The sequence below is a fragment of the Polypterus senegalus genome, chromosome 3 (genome assembly GCF_016835505.1).
Source record: "Polypterus senegalus isolate Bchr_013 chromosome 3, ASM1683550v1, whole genome shotgun sequence".
NCBI classification, from domain to species: domain Eukaryota; kingdom Metazoa; phylum Chordata; class Cladistia; order Polypteriformes; family Polypteridae; genus Polypterus; species Polypterus senegalus.
The window spans coordinates 260,871,362-260,890,128 of record NC_053156.1 but is presented as its reverse complement, the minus strand read 5'-3'; the positions used below and the strand labels follow the sequence as shown (position 1 = coordinate 260,890,128).

General features: G+C 37.9%; 1 protein-coding gene across 4 annotated transcripts in view; it reads right to left on the bottom strand.

The window, feature by feature from the left end:
• The window catches only part of LOC120526091 (adhesion G-protein coupled receptor F3-like), a 67,970-nt gene that overhangs the window by 6,834 nt on the left and 42,369 nt on the right, over nucleotides 1-18,767 (bottom strand). For all 4 annotated transcript variants that reach the window (XM_039748988.1, XM_039748990.1, XM_039748991.1 and 1 more), the window contains 7 exons: nucleotides 17,434-17,637; nucleotides 13,672-13,710; nucleotides 12,423-12,548; nucleotides 7,747-7,937; nucleotides 3,680-3,868; nucleotides 956-2,308; nucleotides 825-866 (listed from right to left, as the gene is read on the bottom strand). In XM_039748988.1, coding sequence (XP_039604922.1) covers nucleotides 825-866; nucleotides 956-2,308; nucleotides 3,680-3,868; nucleotides 7,747-7,937; nucleotides 12,423-12,548; nucleotides 13,672-13,710; nucleotides 17,434-17,637 — 2,144 coding nt within the window. The remainder of the gene's footprint in view (nucleotides 1-824; nucleotides 867-955; nucleotides 2,309-3,679; nucleotides 3,869-7,746; nucleotides 7,938-12,422; nucleotides 12,549-13,671; nucleotides 13,711-17,433; nucleotides 17,638-18,767) is intronic.

Genomic DNA, 18,767 nt, shown 5'->3' with positions numbered 1-18,767 from the left:
GGGTGGGACTGGACCGCGTGTCTGCCTGGGGGGTTGCAAACCGGGATCCCGAGTTGTTTCGTCGTGTAGTGGGCGCGGCAGCGCACTGTACCAACACATGCTCCCCGACTTGACTTGACACTGCAAGGTGATACAGACTAAAAATTACTTAAGTAGCAGAAAAGAAATATATTTATTTGAGGTTTTGTGAACATTATACAGAATAGTAGTGTTTATAGCTCAAATGTCAACCTGTGATGTTGTAATCTAACAAAATAGTAGTGAAAACTCAATTTTGAGATTGTATTATTCTGAATATCAGACTGAATATTTCAATCAATATGAATGCTTGATATTAAGTGGAATCCAATATCCAAAGGTAATTGATATTGAAGAAGGCCCAAAGGAACAGCCAGCTCTTAAGGCTGCAGTCCAGAAGCTAAACATTAAGTGGAACAATTGTCAAATCTCCTGCTCTCTAAACTGTTAGAATTTCACCTTTTTTTTGTTTAACTCAAAAGGCACACGACAAACATGACATAAGCTCCCACTTTTAAAATGGGTGTGATGATATCACGTAACACTGCCCACATACATTCAATATATGCACACAACCCGTATCACACTCCTATAATCCACAATCTCTACACAGCAAAATGTAAAGAAACATAAAATAATCAATTCTGCGTAGTTGTAGTAAAATGATCAAAGTACAACTATTTAAAACAGGTTGGCACTGTGTATGAGAGTGGGTCACACTTTAAAGGTTTCAATCTTGATTAGTAAGAAAGAGTGATTGTCAGATAAGTGCAATTCCTTTTTCTGAAGAACATGTGAAGACTTACCTTTTTGTCTGTTAAACATCCACTGATGAATATGAATAGGCCCTGCAAAGATGTAAAAATTGCATACCATAATCATGACAAATATGATTTTTCTATCAATATTTCTGCAATGAAAATTGAAAAGCACCCACCTGCAATGAGTTTAATATGGCAAATGCATAATTAATCACCTCTGGCAAAGTCCCCTCTGTGAGGTCAATTGTCATCGTCAAGAATCCTAAAGCCCAAGTCAGTCCAAACAGTGGAGTCAGGATAATCACCGCTTTCAGAATCGACTTAACCACCTCTTTTGATTCCTTATTACTGCTGTCAGAAACTTTGGGTCTCATGATTTTTAAGATGACAATAATCATTGTCATGTAATTGGCAGCAACAATAGACAAGGTAGGAACAACAAAAAAATAGATGGACCCTGAGAGATCCCCACTATACTTCAGCCAGCAGAGGTCATAATTAACATAGTCATCTTGAAAATAGAAGTACGCGGCAAGGACCACACCTGCAGGAATGATGTAGCCAAAAAGGAAAGAAATTTGAATATATGTTGCCTTTCTTAGTTGATGGAATACAAAAAGTAACTGATGAAGTAGCATTAGGCTTTGACAGAGCATCCAAAAAAACATGGCCACAAAACAAAAATGCATGGCGATGGCCAATCCGAAGCACAAGTTGGTTTTAATTGACTTGTTGATAAACGATGCTGCTAAAAAACAGCAGTTGCCGACCAACAAACACAAGCAAATGTTGACAAGAGCTACATGCCGAAATAAAGAAATGCTTGACTTAACCACTGCACTCCAGATAATGTATTCAATAAAAAGGCAGGCAGTAAGAAAGAAGATGGATATGCCTAAGCCGCAGTAAGTGATCATATCAAGGTATGGTAACGTAATGGGATCTATTGACATGAGCACGGTGAAAGAGGATGTGTGAGTGCAGGAACAATTGATTACTTCAGTACTGACCGTCGATTTCTTCCATTCACATCCATCGGTTGACCATGCTCCATTTCCATTGTTTTTTGTAAAATCCCAGTAGGCACAATAAATTTGATAACTTGAATTTCTTCTCTTTAGTAGCCGAAAAGATATTTCAGCCGTACTGTCTTTAGTAGAAGTTACTGTTTGAATAAAACTATTCACAGTATTAGACTGTGATAGAGAATCATTATTTTGGGGCAAAAACTGGCTGAGTGTCCTGAATAAAAGGCTTGTTATGTTGGAGCCATTCATTACCAGGCTATTGAGTGTAACATTGCAATCAAAAGAAGAAATGAAAGAAGTGGTGCCATTTACTTGATTCATATCAAGGTACACATTTGTAAAATTTGTTTTTGAATGATTTCCTGCATCTCCCATCCCAGACATGGTTTCAAGTGATGCAAGCAACCTTGAAGCTGTAGATTGATTGTATACAAGTGTTGTGAGATTCCAGGACGCAGACAGATTTTGGTAGAGTAGATTGTTTGCTGTCGTAGCCATATCCTAAAAAGCAAAAAAATGAAAACTTGAAGAAAGATATTAAATATTAATGTCAAGATCTAATGCACATGCCTATTCAGAGAAGCTACACTTGGGAAAGTAATATGTGGAGCTGTGGAGAAGTGGTGTGCCATGCAGGGCTAATTTTTTGCTTGTATGTTGCACTTCTTTTCCCCACAGTTTATAACTAGAAGAACTGGTCTTAAAAGGATATGTGTGGTTGAAAAATGAACTGTGTGGTTGTAGAACTTGAACCTCAGACACAGACAGACACGGACTCAGAATGTCCAAAAGCACACACACATTTATTTCTTCTTAATTCCTGCACACAGCACAGTGCACCAAACAGCCACACTAACTCAGTTCCGTTTCTTCTGCCGTCTCTACTCTTTTCCTTTTAAACCTCGTCCACCTTCCACCCAACTCTGGCCTCCTGCATTGAGTGAGGTGGCCTCCTTTATACTGTGCCCGGAAGTGCCCCTTGGTGTCTCCCGATTGACATTCGGCAGCACTTCCGGGTGTGTGCATGCCCAGACTCCGGAGCTGTCCAGTCGCCCCCTGGTGGTGGCCACAGACCCCTGCCAGGTTGAGCTTCTGAGCTCCAATTCCGTGGGCCCGATGTAAACCAAAGGTACTGCTGGTAGTATGTCCATTCCCCTGGGCTTTTCTTCAAAAGGGCATCCCATCCTGGGCAAGATCCCCAGCCGTCCATTACAGTGTGTATTAATATAGAAAAAAACAAGACAACAAACAGGAGACCTGCATTCTTTTCTACACAATCCCCCGACTAACACATGAATTTTAACCAACTCAGGATGGTAACTGCATGATGAAATTGTTGTCATTATTTGCTTTTGGACAAAAAAGCATTTTCAGTCCAAGGAACTGCTGCAAAGCTGAAATTGGGAGATTATTAACAAATTGAGTTTTCAGCAAAAGTGACTTGACCTTAATGTATTCATTGATTCATAACTCCCTGAACTTGATTAACTCCATGCAGGATTAGAGTCCACCTTAAGAAGCATCATTCTCAACTCAGGAAGAAGCACTGCTCAGGGTGTCAGCTCCTCATTCACACTAAAGCAATTTACATCAAAAAAATCATCCTAATCCACATCTGATGGGGATGTGAGTTGAACCACTGGAAATGTACATGGACGTGCAGCATGGACAGTGTGTGGGAGCAGTGATAACAACTGGGCCTACCCCAAATCAAAGGTATGTAAATGCATTAAATAACTGCTGTTTTCCTCCAAATTACTCTTTTGGTTATCATTTGGTGTCAATGGCCTGACAAAATCAATGACACTACAAAATGCAATTGCTTTTATTAAGTAGCGTTTGTCTATTTTTTCATAATTAAGAGTTTCTTACTTTCATTTCTCCTACTTTAAATCGATAATCGCTAGCATTGCCAGCATTAGTTACAGAGTGCATAATTAACACAGACGTTCCAATATCTGTAACAGTCTCTATTGTATTGGTGGCCGAGCTAGTATCAGACAAATTTTTCACAAGACTGGCAATATTATCCTTGAAAACTCCTTGTCCTGATATGAGAACCTGTTAGGAGACAAATAAAAACACACAAGGTCATATTTATGTTTCAAAGCATGCATTTTTACAAATGCTACAAATATTTTTCCAGTTATTAAAATACGATTTTTGAGTCACATAAAAAAAAAAACATCAAATGCAAATTCCAGTGAACTATCCTCATATTGCATATTCAGCTTCCTCAATTAAAAAGTTACATTATGTTATTGCATTAAAAATTAATAGAAATTGTGGCAGGTGGCCGGGGCCCATGCCTGGCAGGGACGCCCCTGCAGCATATGTCCTGGGGTAGCAAGGATGGGAAATGCAATATCTCCTCCTGGACGCTAAATGGCAGCATCCCTGGGTTGCAGTGGTGCCTCGGACTCCTGCAGGGCTTCATAGGAGTTGGAGTTCGGTGCAGCCCTGTTGGGTTCTGCAGGTGCCGCCAGGGGGTGCTGCAGCAGGTGCTGCTAGCCCCTTCAGGGCACTAGTTTTGCCACACCCAGAAGTACAGCTGGATGTTGCCAATTAAGCACCTGGAGCTAATAAAAGGAGCCAGCAACCACCACTCATTGGTCAAAGTTGGGAGGAGGAGGACAAAGCTTGGAGGAGTGGTTGTGGTGGAAGAGAAGGGAGAAGAAAGTGTGTGGTGTGTTTGGTGGTGCTTGCACACTTGGGACTGTGTTGTGCCTGTGGGAATTACAGGGAAGATGTGCCTCACAAGTGAAGAAAAAGTCTTTTTATTTTATACGTGCCTCCATTGTGAATCTGTGTTGGGTCGGGTGCTTACTGTATATAGCACCTTATTACAACATGCTTATAATTATTCCTTGATTTGAGTTAAATGATAAGTTCAATATTTTTCAAGTCAAAGATATTTCTTTAGAATTATCATCCTCTTTAATAAAACCCCTGTGTGCGTCCAGGTGTCCATGTGTGTCTTCTGGTGAAGTGCGCATGCGCGGGGCCACACGGCACGTGTTCAGTCTCTTCCTGTGCATTCCCTGTGTGTGCAGAGAGAGAGAGAGAGAGAGACACACTGGTGCGTGCGCCCGAGAGATAGACACACCCGAAGGCAAGCTCGCACACACACACACACACGCAGGCCGCCACAGAGACAGACACGCTCGCGCACACACACACACACACGCAGGCCGCCACAGAGACAGACACGCTCGCACACACACACGCACACACACACACACACCACGCACGCACACACACACACACACACAGACACACGCAGCCTGCCCGCACACGCACACACACACACACACACACACGCACACACAAACACAGGCGCGTGCGTGCATTGTTGCAATGTTACTTTTCTTGGTTGTTTATTAGATTACGGATTTTTCAAATGTTCATTTTTTTTCCCTGTGCTTAAAACTCATTAAAAAAAGAGTTTTTAGCGAGCGGTTAATAAGGTTACAGCGCGAACTCTTGCAGTGTTAGTTTTCTCTGTTGTTCAAGGTTTTCTTAGTGTTATTCAATGTTTTTACATTTAGTTTACTATTACTATGTGCATTCAATGGTATAATTAACTATATTTGTGCTTAAAATGTTAAAATATATATATATTTACATACAGTTCATATGATCTGGAACGGATTAATTGTATTTACATACAATCCTATGGGGGAAATTACTTCGGTTTCACTGTATTACTGTCTGACAAAATTACAGGCATTATACGGAAATACAAACCAGTATTACTGAGAGACAAAATTAAAGGCACACAATACAGTGACGCATATTACAGCCACATACAAGGTCCCTTGCCATTTAATATAGACTGTAGACTGTTCCTACTAATGTTTATTCACTACTGTTCTAGCGCCCGTTATTGTAACGGGGTTAATGCCTAGTGTTATATATTAGTTTGCATTCTAAATTGAAGCATTTTTTTATAAATTTGAAAAAATATCTAGTCAGCTCGTGTTATATAATGGTGTTTATGGTTCCTGGGGTCCCATTATAAAGAAAGGCTTACCTAATATGTTAATTTTTTCAAGGTAAAAATGTCATTAAGTAATAATAAAAAAAAAATTTATTTATATTGCACTTCATATTTTAGCAATCTCAAAGTGCTACAGAGTAAAAATAAAAATAATAAAACAAGAGAATCTATTTATACTTTAACAAAATATCTTTCTAAAAAGATGAGTTTTTAGATTCCGTTTAAAAACATCACTTGACTGTGGGGGTCTCAGGTAGTCAGGGTGGGCGTTCCACAGTCTCGGCGCCACAGATGAAAAAGCTCTATCACCCATACTGCGAAGCTTGGTTCTAGGGACTTGGAGAGTGTTAGTGTGTACAGATAGGAGAGTGCGTGAGGAGGTATGAGGGGTAAGGAGTATTGATCTGTGTCTTGAGATTACACACATATTGTAAAGTAGCATTCCCACTTTGTTTTAGGAAGAAAAAAAAGCAAAAAGCAAACCATGGTTGTAAGATTTAGTCATTTGAAAAGGAGATTGCCTGTGTTCTTCACTTCACCATCTACTGTACCTCATTCATCTTCTTTTAGGGTCAGGGATTCACCTTGGAAAGTCGTCGCGAAGAGTCATTATTGACATTGAAAGTTAATGTTGAGATGTGAATTGCTGTCGCCAATTACATAATAATAAGAAGAAAAATGTCACACAGAAGCCAGGCTAGTGAACAAAATGACCAGAGCTTAACATTACACACCCAGGCAATGGCGTGTGCTGCTTCTGTCTACTGCAATATAAAAAGCAGTATTATGTGCTTTTGCAGGGGGCGATAAGTCTTGATCAAGAGTGAAAATGCAGCTCAACATCAAGGAAAATCAAATGGTTGTTGTTTTGTTTTCTTTTCTATATAATTTAAGCACTATGAACTGTCCACCTTGAATTAAGAGGACAAGTCAGGCTTGACAGCATTCATGATTACAAGGCGGTAAGGAGTTATTGTAATTCTGTAAACCAGTCGGACCCAAAAAGAACAAATTCTCGACTCAAGAGAGATGAGACATTGAAAGAGAGGCTGTGGATGACGGATGGGACAGTCAGCAATAACAACAGAGTCACCATTTTAAAAAACTCATGAACCTTTGCTTTCTTTCCTTAACTCATTCTACAAATATACCCGGGCAATGGCGGGTACTTCAGCTAGTATGTGATAACATGTGTTATTTCCAATTGACTTTTTTGTCATAAGAATACCTTAGAAACGCAGAAGACACACTTTCTTAACCTTTCTAAACCTTTACTACTTCAATGTGAATGTATCCTGTAAGGATTTTCTTTGTAATGAAACACAAATACTCATTACCTTCATTCCAAATACCAAACTTTTCATTTAAATAAGCAATATCAGAAATACAGAATCCCTGGGAATTCCTGTCATCTCAGAAAGACTCCTGAAACGACTCTTCACACTGAGTGTGTACAAATGAGTTGTGCAAAGCCTAAACCCCATAACAAGGTCCTCAAAGAACATATAAGAGGAGAATGCTGATGATCATTTTAGGAAGCTTCACATGATGACTGATGCAAAGAGTTTATTCACGTTATTGTGAACTACTCTGTTGTCGTTTGTTGCAAACCAAACATGCTTTATAATAAATTTTAAGTTTGGTCTTTTTAATCAGATATTTTTTTAACCGTCTTCTGTGTGGTTATGATAGCATGTTACTGTATATAATAATATCAACAGTAAGGACAATGTATATGGTACAAAAAACAACTTTCTTCTTCCTGCATTGTCTCAGTGAGCATTTAGCAACATTAAATCTAAGCTAAGCAAAAAATACTTAAGACATTTTGTTTTTACCATTTTTCCATTAATTCCCATATCTTAAAGTGAATAAACAGCAAGGTTTCCTAGGAAACTTTTTCTTCTATAATTTTAAAACTTTTTAAAAGTACACTTACCTGCACTTGTTTATAAATATCATTTAATGTTACAGTAGTGCAAAGGTCAATCTCATTCCCCCAGGTGTTTTTGCTTACACAACGTCGTGTCTTGTTCCCTGTTTTCCCTGGATCACAATTATATAAGACTGCAGCATGATTGGCTAAAGCTAATGGCCAATTCTGATCAACGTTGCAATAGTCAGATGAATCTAGATATAAAAATGAAAAAAGAAACGGTTACAGCTGTAGGCTTTAAGTGATGATAATCAAACACAATTGCATTAAAAAAAAGGATGAAATAACAAGAGAGTTACAAGCAACACTGATTAGGGCCATAAAGTAAAAAATATTACTTGTACGAGTCATTTACAGAGAGTAAACATAATCACTTGTAAAAGTTGTATGCTTTTTCCTTGTTACTGTCTTCTATTGAGTGCGTTTACATGCACACACAAAACTAGGGATAAGGTGAGTGACCAGGTTAGGGTAGACACCTCAAAAACTCTCGTTTACATGCGCAAGTCCAATTACGGAGTTATCCCTTGGCAAAATGCTCTGACGTCATTAAACTGGCTGTTGTGTCTCCCAGGATTGTGAGCTTAGCTCTATAACGTTTAGCTCATTAACATCAGTTTAGCAATTTTTGAAATATCGAGACAGGTTATTCCAACTAGGAGAAGAAGTATTCTGATCGCCCAAGTATTTGCCTCAGGAATTTTATCTTTGTGAATGCTTTCACGATTTTCTACCTGTGGCAGCCAGATGCCTGTGTGAAACAAGGACTGGTAGGTCAGAGCGGTTTTGAAAGAATTTACTGACAATGAATGGCCATGCGCAGGCTAACGGAGTGCCACTGACACGCAATGACTACGAAATCCATAACTGCAACCTGGTTAAGGGTTTACATGACCACATAATGTGGTCACTTACAGGGAAATCTATGTGTATTGACCCTGTTTCTCAGAGACCAATATCCCAGTTTCTCTGACTAGAACATGGGCATACACGGCATTCTTTAAATGGTTGTTAAAGCACAAAGAAAAGCACTTTGTGTTTTAGCAACATGCTCATTTGATTTTCCTTTGTTAGTATCTAGAGATGAAATTCAAGCAGGCATACAATATTAGCACATGATATTTCAGGAGCACAAGAGTCTACAAGAATAGATCCAAAGTCATAGGATGATTTGATTTTTCTGTTAATGCTATTCATTTTCTAGATATGAATTTGAAGTTTACAACTAATACTTGCACTAATCTGTCACACAGGTACCTTGCTATCTCATAACTTTTATGTTCACATTTATAAAGCAGTACTGTAATGTTAGCTGAGGTCTACCAGTCCATCTGTTCATCTACACATTTCTAACATACGAAATGTAAAAATCAAAATTTGTTCTATATGGTGCTGTCCTTTTATACTCATTAGATCTGTTCTTTCACCTTTCTTTTTTGTCATTATTTGATCTGCCTAAAAACTTTTATTCTCCATTTTTCCATGTCTTTATACTGTTTGTAGCTTCTTTTCTTCTCTGAGCCCTTTTTAGTTCTTCTAATGAGGACATGGAGAACACAACTAAGGTGGATGGCTATTTTGCTGTGTGTTAATTCTAGCGTCATTGCAATGTATTCACTATACAGTCTTCTGTGCCACATTTGCAGATAGTTTGAAAGTTTTAAACTGCTTATGGCTACATTTACCAGCTGCCTCTTAACATTCTGTAAAGACAAAATGAACCAAATAAAATCTTTAAAACTGCTAAGACTAAACTGCTGTAATACATGCACATTGGAGGATCTCCTTACGGGCTTTGTCGAGGTATGTAATAACCGGCCGGGATGAGAGAGGACGCTGGGTTCTCCTTCTCTCCCACTGACTGAGTATCCGCCCACTAAGGGCACCTGACTCCGCCTCTTCCAGTACCCCAGCCATAAGAGCCCCGGCTTCCTGGAAAGAGACGTCATTTTGGCAAGAGGGACCTGGAGGAGGGAGCTCCCGAGCAAACCGACCCTAATCCACTGCTAGAAGTCGAGCTTTACTTTTGTACCTTGCAGGCCAAAGACAAGGGCAATAAAGCCTAAGGGGAACTTTCTTTTGTTTATTTTGTTATTTATTTATTTTATTAAATGGGACACGGTTGCTGCCCCAAATTTTCTTCTAGTCACACAGCAAAAAAATTTGTTGTGGTCACCACATGACATTTTATTTATTTACATCATGACAAAACTATAAAGCACAAATTAACTGAAATATAAACAGAAGTTTATTCTTTACATTTCAGTAATTTTAACAATATTTTTATGTTACTAAAAATATTACATTAAAAAGTGGTAGCTAGGCAGGTACCATCTGGCACCACAAAGTCATAATAGTTATTATATATATGGTTGGAATTACATTGGTTGTAGCATTGCCCCAATACTTTCTGGTCAAATTGTATCTTTCATGGAATTTTATTGTCCTCTAAAAGAAGCAGCAGGGTTTGAGAATCAGTGCTATGAGGAATATGAACCAGTGCACAAACAGACACACCCGTGAACAGCAAAAAGCACTCCACTTGATAAACCATGCTGTTTTATTAATATGGACCATTGCTAAATATGATTAAGTGGGATCCGCTTGACTACATATTCCTGTGGTGGGACAGAATCACACTTAGTATTAAACGAAAAAAAACAAACATTTTATTAGATTTCTGGTTTAAATAAATAAGTAAATTAGCAGAGATGGCACAATTACAAGAAAAGCAAGAAGTTATTTGTGAAAAAGTTCATGAAAAGAAATCTATGCTTCATTTTGGCCTTGTCTGCAAACCCCTTAACATTCAGTAGTACGTCACCAGTCCTTAAAACGCCTAATAATCACCATTTCGGAATTTATTCAACACAGGCAGATTCAGAGACTTTTAAGTAATCAAACTGCACAGATGGCATGTTGTCTTTATAGTGGCTTTCAGAATGTATGGATCTATATCATAATGAACGGAGAGAGTGTGTGTTAAGGAATCTCTGGAGTTTGTGGTAATATTGCAGCTTCGCTGTCCTTCATCCATTCTTTTTCATTTTTTCAACCAATTTAGCTTGTTACATACTGTGAATTCAGAAAGTATTCAGATCCTTTCACTTTTTTCAAATTTTGTTTTATTGCAGAGTTGTGCTAAAATTATTTAAATTAATTTTGCCGAACTCAATCAACACTCATTACTCCAGAATGACAAAGTGAAAACAGGGTTTTAAATATTTTAGTGAATTTAACTGAAGTATCACATATAAAAAATACCATCAGCATTGAATGTTCCCAAGACCACAGTTGTCTCCATGATTCTAACCACCTGGCCAAATGGAGCAATCATGGCAGAAGGACCACGGCAAGAGACGTGACCAGAGAACCTAAAGGTTACTCTGGCTGAGCTTCAGAAGACCTGTGCAGAGTTGGGAGAGACTTCTAATGTGACAATTATTATTGTAACACTCTACAATCTTGAAATTATGGAAGAGTTACCAAACAGAAGCCTATCCTCAATTAAAGATATATGGAAGCCCACTTGGAATTGGCAAAAACGTCACCTAAAAGAACTCAAGAAACAAGATTCTCTGGTCAGATGAAGCCAAAATTAAGGTCATGTCCAGAGAAAGCCAGGCAGCAGCACTTAGCACCTGTGCAATATCATTTCAGTGTTGAAGAATGGTGGCAGCAGCATCATGCTATGGGGTTGTTTTCAGTGAAATGGAATGGGATACTAGACAGGGCGGAGGGAAAGCTGAATGAAGCAAAATACAAAGATATCCTTGACCTACTCCATAGTGTTCTGGAACTCAGATTGGGCCTAAGGTTCACCTTCTAATACAAAGCAAAGACAACATAAGAGGTGCTTAGGGACAACTCAGAAGAATATCCTTGAGTTGGTTAAGCACAGCCCAGACTTTAACTCAATCGAGTATCTCTGAGGAGACCTGAAAATTGCTGTCCACCCACAGTCTCCATCCAACTTGACAGATTTGTAGAGGAACTGCAGAAAAGAATGACTGAAAATCGTCACATCCAGGTGCGTGAAGAGAGGATTCCAGGCTGAAATCGCTGCTAAAGGTGCTTCAACTAAGTACTGAGTAATGGGGCTGAACACATGTGAAATTGGGATATTTCAGCTTTTTATTTTAAATAAATTAAAAATCCTGTTTTCACTTTGTCATTCTGGTGTATTGAGTGTTTATTGATCTGGGGAAAAATGAATTAAAATGATTTTAGAAGAAGGTTGCAACACAGTAAAATGTGAAAAAAACTGAAGGGGTCTGAAAACTTTCTGAATTCACTGAAATAGTTCTCTGCTCCCCTCCCATATATTAACTTGACCAATCTCACCTCCTCAGTCCTCCATGTTACCAAAGAATCTGGAACTTTAAGGTTATTTTTCTTACGTACATATCCACTGCGGATTTGACATACAAGAAAAAACGGAGCTGTTATTCTTAAACCTGCAAGTTGCATGACCAAGACTCATCATATCATCTGGGGTTAGAAAATAAAGTCGAAGATTGCTTAAATTAAAAATTTAGTGGTAGCGGAACAATGTTCCTGATCAATCCTCCTCACTTCAAACAATGCATAAATCAAAATACAACTTACAAGTTTATTCTGTTTGTTTCAATTACTAAAAATTAAAATCAGAATAAGCAAACTGAAAATAGTTAACTTACCATTTATCACAAAAACAGGGATGACCATACTTTTAGACTGGCTCATTGTATTTGTGAAAGTACAGTTTAAATTTGATGGTTTGTTACATGACAAAAGAACAACATTTTTGGAGGAAATGACAGAGCCTGAAAGAAAGATTAAACTTAGTTATCCTATATTCTTTAAAAATACACACATATTCTGCTTTCTTTGTCTATTCATTCCATTGTCCCACATTCTTGCAAAACACCATATACAAATTTTATGATAGGGAGTTTATTTTTCCTCTTTCAGCCTCAATATGTATAATATCAACAGAATTACAGTCTCCAGAAGATATCTTATTTTCTTTCTGTAAGGCTTTTTTTGCAAGAAATGGAGGGAGTATAAAATGAATATTAAAATACATAGTGCATGCAGGCTACATTCGCATTCATGGATGTTGTGGGATTCTTCTGCCTTCCCAGACATTCAATATTTTCTTCTTTTTCTTTAGTAATTATCCTGTTACCGACCTATTTTTAGTGGCAACTAAACACAAAACATAACAGATAGATACTCATAAGGTTATGCTTAAAAGTTTGTAAGCACAAAGCAATAAAACCCCATGCTCACTGCAACTTAGCCCCCCAACTGCACTTCTATCCTTCTCTACAAGCTAAACCTCTTTGGAGGTCCATTTTAGCTAGTTGACATGTCCATTTGGAAAAATAACTTCTATGATTTGTAAATGAACATCCCCATAGCACCCTATAGGTGAAGAATATTAATAATAATAATAATTCATTACATTTATATAGATTAGATCAGATCATTTTTATTAATCCTGTGGGGAAATTTAGATGCATAGAGCAGCAGAGACATAAAAAAGAAGGTCACAAACTCACAGAACAGATAATCCAGCCAATCAATCAGCCATTCAATAACTAACTAAATAAATACATGTATATTGTGCAGAAATTTCAAAATATCGGAATTATTCCTGGAAAACTGAGATGTAGGAGGTCTGCTTCCACAGGGTTTTTAGTTCTAGAATACTTTATTTAAGATGTCACTATTCTGTTGCTCTTATGAGGATTCCTTATATCTGGTAGTTGTCAACATATAAAGTGGCTACACGAATGATGATTTTCTGAGCACTTTATGGTAATTCTGGTCATCTTGTATACATTTAAGTGGGACCTTTCATACAGCAGCCTCCCCTTAACTCTAATGCTTTAATTGCTGTAGTACAACATAAATAAAAGTAAAAAGCAGGAGAATACGTACCTGAGGGGTTCGTAGGCAAGATATTAGAAATATTTCTGTCTAAAGATTAAAAATGCAAAAAAGTGAAATTAGGTATTGGAAATAGATTATTCAATAGAATATAACATCCATCCATCCATTATCCAACTCGCTATATCCAAACACAGGGTCACTGGGGTCTGCTGGAGCCAATCCCAGCCAACACAGGGTGCAAGTCAGGAACAAATCACAGGAAGACCACCAACCCACCGCAGGGCACACACACACACACACACATCCACACACCAAGCACACACTAGGGACAATTTAATATCGCCAATGCACCTAACCTACCTGTCTTTGGACTGTGGGAAGAAACCAGAGCCACCGTGCTGCCCAGAATATAACATCATGCATTGTAATCAGTAAAGTGATTTGGGTGCAGTTAGGACATCTGCTTCTTTATCTTGGCTTTTTATGTATTGATTGAAAAAACATTCTTTGGTACTGTGATAGGATGTCATGTTTGCAATAAGATATCTCATGAAATTTAATCCCTGCTGGATATTGCACAGTCAACTGTAAATAGTATTATTGTAAAAAGGAAGTGTTTAGGAACAAAAGCAACTCAGCCATGATGTGGAAGACCGCATAAAGTCACAGAGTGGAGTCAATGACTGCTAAGATACATGATACCTAAAAATCACCAACGCTCTGCTGATTCCATAGCTGACGAGTTCTAAACTTCTGCCGGCATTAACTGTGCGGTGGGAGTTTCATGGAATGGGTTTCCATGGTCAAGCAGTGACATGCAAGCCTCACATCACCAAGTCCAATGTCAAGCATCAGATGGAGTGGTGTAAAGCACACTGCCACTGGACTGTGGAACAGTGGAAACGTGTTCTATGGAATCTCATTGCTTCAGCATACCAAGACGTTTTGGACAATGCTATGCTTCCAACTTTGTGGACAGAGTTTGGGGAAGCATGACTGTGCCCCAGTGCACAAAACAAGGTCCATAAAGACATGGTTGAATGAGTTCATCGAACTCTTTAGGATGAACTGGATTGGAGATTGCTAGCCAGGCCTTCTAGTCAGCCTGACCTCACAAATGAAGAATGAATGGGCATAAATTCCCACTGAAATACTCCAAACTCCAAAGTCTTCCAAGAAGAGTGGAAGCTGTTATAGCTGCAAAGAGGTGACCAACTCCATATCAAAGTCTATGTATTTGATTGCAATGTCATTAAAGTCCCTGTTGATGTAATGTTCAGGTGTCTCAATACTTTTGTCCATATAGTGTATTTACTGTTTGCTGGTGCAAGTTATTCCTTTACTAACAGTTTAGTAAACTACACCATTTTAGGAGAAGTATTTAAGAGTGGTGTCCATAAACGTTGTGAAGGTCAGAAACCAAAAGAAATGCAAATAATCTGAGCAACGAGTGAAAAAATGAAAACCAAATATTGAAGACAATAAAGTTTAGCCTAAAGTCCTAAAGATACCACTATCTTGCCAACTACTCTAAGAATTGCTGTTTGTTTTATTTGAGAATACTCAAAGCTTGGACATTTGTCAGTGTATCCTCATGAATGTTATTGCTAACACTATGGCTGCACCCATGAAATCCAAACCAAAAATAGCAGCATCCACAAGACAAAAACAACCACAACATAGATCTGCAAAGATGTCATTAAAATGATGACATCAAATTAATTATAAAAATGAATAACACGAATAGCCATTAATAGTAAAATAGTACAGTTATAGTACAAGTTCCCAGACATGTTTATGACAACCATGTTCTAGCGTACACACTGTGATAAATAAAATGTCTTACAGATTCTATACTCCTAAACCTTAGAATGATCTTCTTGCCAGCATGAGAGGTATCTACTTGATCTCTACATTTAAATCATTTCAAATTACTCTCATTAAAAGTACTCCACTTAACAACAGTGGATTTCATCTATTTTGCATTGATTTTGTCCTAATATAATGCATTACAGAGATGCACATTAATGGAAGCACTCCAACCATAAACATTTTTCTAGCATAATAGTGCTGGATCAAAATGCTCCTTAACTGCTTTTAGACTACGATATCAATGAAACTTTCTGAAAACATGGAAGAGCTGCTGCAACACCCTGGTGCAACTCTTTCAAGAGAAAGAGTGAATTCTAACGCAAGAAAAATCCTTCACTTGAACCTGGAGCAGCAACAAGGCAAACAACTCCGAACAACATCGGACATCACCTTTAAAGACTTGGTAGCGTAAAACTATTTATCGCATCCAAAATAAATTAGAGCTCTAAGTAACCAGTAAACAGCCAGTCTCTCTATGTTATATGTTTGTCTGTGTAGTCTGTCCTGTCTTACATGTAAACATATATATGCAGTTATCATATTTCTATAATCCTTGCGTTTATCAAAAATTATATTATTTTCCATCCATCCATTTTCTAACCCGCTGAATCTGAATACAGGGTCACGGGGGTCTGCTGGAGCCAATCCCAGCCAACACAGGGCACAAGGCAGGAACCAATCCTGAGCAGGGTGCCAACCCACCACAGGACACACACAAACACACCCACACACACCAGGGCCAATTTAGAATCGCCAATCCACCTAACCTGCATGTCTTTGGATTGTGGGAGGAAACCCACGCAGACACGGGGAGAACATGCAAACTCCACGCAGGGAGGACCCGGGAAGCGAACCCGGGTCCCCTAACTGTGAGGCAGCAGCGCTACCACTGCGCCACCGTGCCGCCCAATTATGTTATTTTGTTTCTTAAAATGAGTGGGCTTCATTTACCTTGATAAAAGTCAAACAGCTAGAGACTGCCTCCTACAAGTAAAGGTAAGGAAAATAAAGTAGGAGCCTTACCAAATTATTTGGTTAATTACTGGCATTGCCAAAGGCAAAAGAGATAATTTTAATAACCAAGTTAGATCTCTCCTCATTACCTACATCAGTATTTTTGGTGAATTAGAGTGAATGTCCTGTAGCATTGCACAGCAGTAAGAAAGTAAAGGTATGCTTACTCTTTTGAACGTAATTATTCAATGAATGTTTGTATGTGGTACTGTTTGAGCAGGTTATGCAGTTTTGCAGTATATACAGTATTTATTGTTATGTTTGGAGAAGTCAATTAAGAGTTTAGCAAAAGTGTTATGGCTCTGCCACTTGTGTTGACAAGGTGGAGAATTGCTTTGACCACTGTGCTTAAGATACAGAGAAAAACTATAATTGGCCCAAGAGAAATGGTGTGTCAAACTGTAGTGAAAGATTTATAATGTAAAAATTACTATTAGTCAAAATATTGGCAATGCGAGGGAACGCTTTAGACCAATCGAGCCTATTTGACCCAATGAATTTTCATGCCCATGGAGTGCCCACAGAAGGATTACTACCTCCTTTTTTAAAAGAGGAGATCTGAGTGTAATTATGTAATTAAAAGTCTGCCAGTAAGAACAAATTTTAAAGTAAGATCAAAATCATTACTCACAGTCAGACAAGAACATTTGGTCTGTGAGCACCCTTTGTGAAAAAATAAGCTTTTAAATAAGTTTCTAAATATTCTTTAAAGATTATACTGAGACAAAGTGCAAAGACCAGTCCACAAATTTCTGTCACAGTTAAACCCGTATACTTTGACCTTTTCAAGTCTTTCTAACCGCTTTGTGCAAAAGAATAAAAGGATGTGTGTACATTGGATTTCTGTTTTAATTCTAAAATGTTAAGGGATATCTGAAAATTAAAAAGCAGGAAAAGACCTTAAAGTATGTAATATGATCTTACCTGTGTTCCAAGTTATGTTGTATTGCTCGAAATCATTTGTAATGTTGCATATCACAGTCACAACTTGTTCCGTTCTTGGAGTTCTGCAATCTGGAAACTGTGGCTCCATGTATCCAATAATCGTTTCAGGCAAAAAGGCTATCTGAAGGAATGTGCTGGCTAGGTAGGTAATATTTTTGTCTTGAAACTTGCAGGTATAGTTTCCTACGGCAAACAGAATATGAAATACAGTTTGTACATTCATCAGTGCTATATAGTAAGACTTTATTCAAAATCATTTGTACTGTATTTGATTTCAAAGATACAGTAATTGCAATTTGAGTACACTATAAAATCATGGAAAATCTTGGACAAATTCACCAATAGTTCAAATGCCAAAACCAAATATCATAGAAATCAAAAGTATTTTAAATACAACCTTCAGAGAAATATATTTTTTTGCCCATAATTAAATTTTTTGCTAAAAGCCTTTATACAGAATGTGAAGTAACTGTTATCCAAGATTGTGGATGTACTGCGTAAGGTCACTTACTGTATGTGGCAGCCTTTTACCTATTTTTTTTTTTTCTATGATTAAAATAAAATAAAGCTTTGATGATCTTTCAAAATACTCCTAGGATTTTTAGCCTTACAACTCAGATTCTGAAACTTTTTAAAAGTGCTATCATTTAATTTGAAAAATATACCTTTTGTATAACTGAAGTTATAGTTCATCAGAAGAGACAACATAAAAGTTGCAAAATAAAAATAAACCTAAACAGTCCTGAGTTACAATATCTACTGTATATTTTATGCTATTTATATAAGGCTCATAAAATTCTTTACAGGTCACACGTTCTTGTTTACATCAGAAAAAATGTTTGACTAGAAAAGAGCCATTCAGTCCAACAAAGCTCGCCAGTCCTATCCACATAATTCTCTTAAAAAACATCAAGTCGAAATTTTGAAAGCCCCTAAAGTCCTAATGTTTAGCACGCTACTTGGTAGCTTATTCCAAGTGTCTATGGCTCTCTGTGTCGAGAACGAGGTTTGCCCCACATTTTCCCTTAACAAGGTTCCAACTGTATCCCCGTGTTATTCTTGAACTCCTTTTTAAGCAACATCCTGGAATTACTGTATTAACTACTTTCATAGTTTTAAACACTTCAGTCAGGTGTCCTCGTAACCTACATTTGCTTAAGCTGTAAAGGCTTAGCTCTTTTATTCTTTACTCATAACTCATCCTCTGAAGCCCTGGAATAAGCCACGTTGCTCCTCTCTGATCTTCTTCAACACTGCTATGTCCTTTTTGTAGCCCGGAAGACCAAAACTGCACACAGTACTCCAGAATGGAA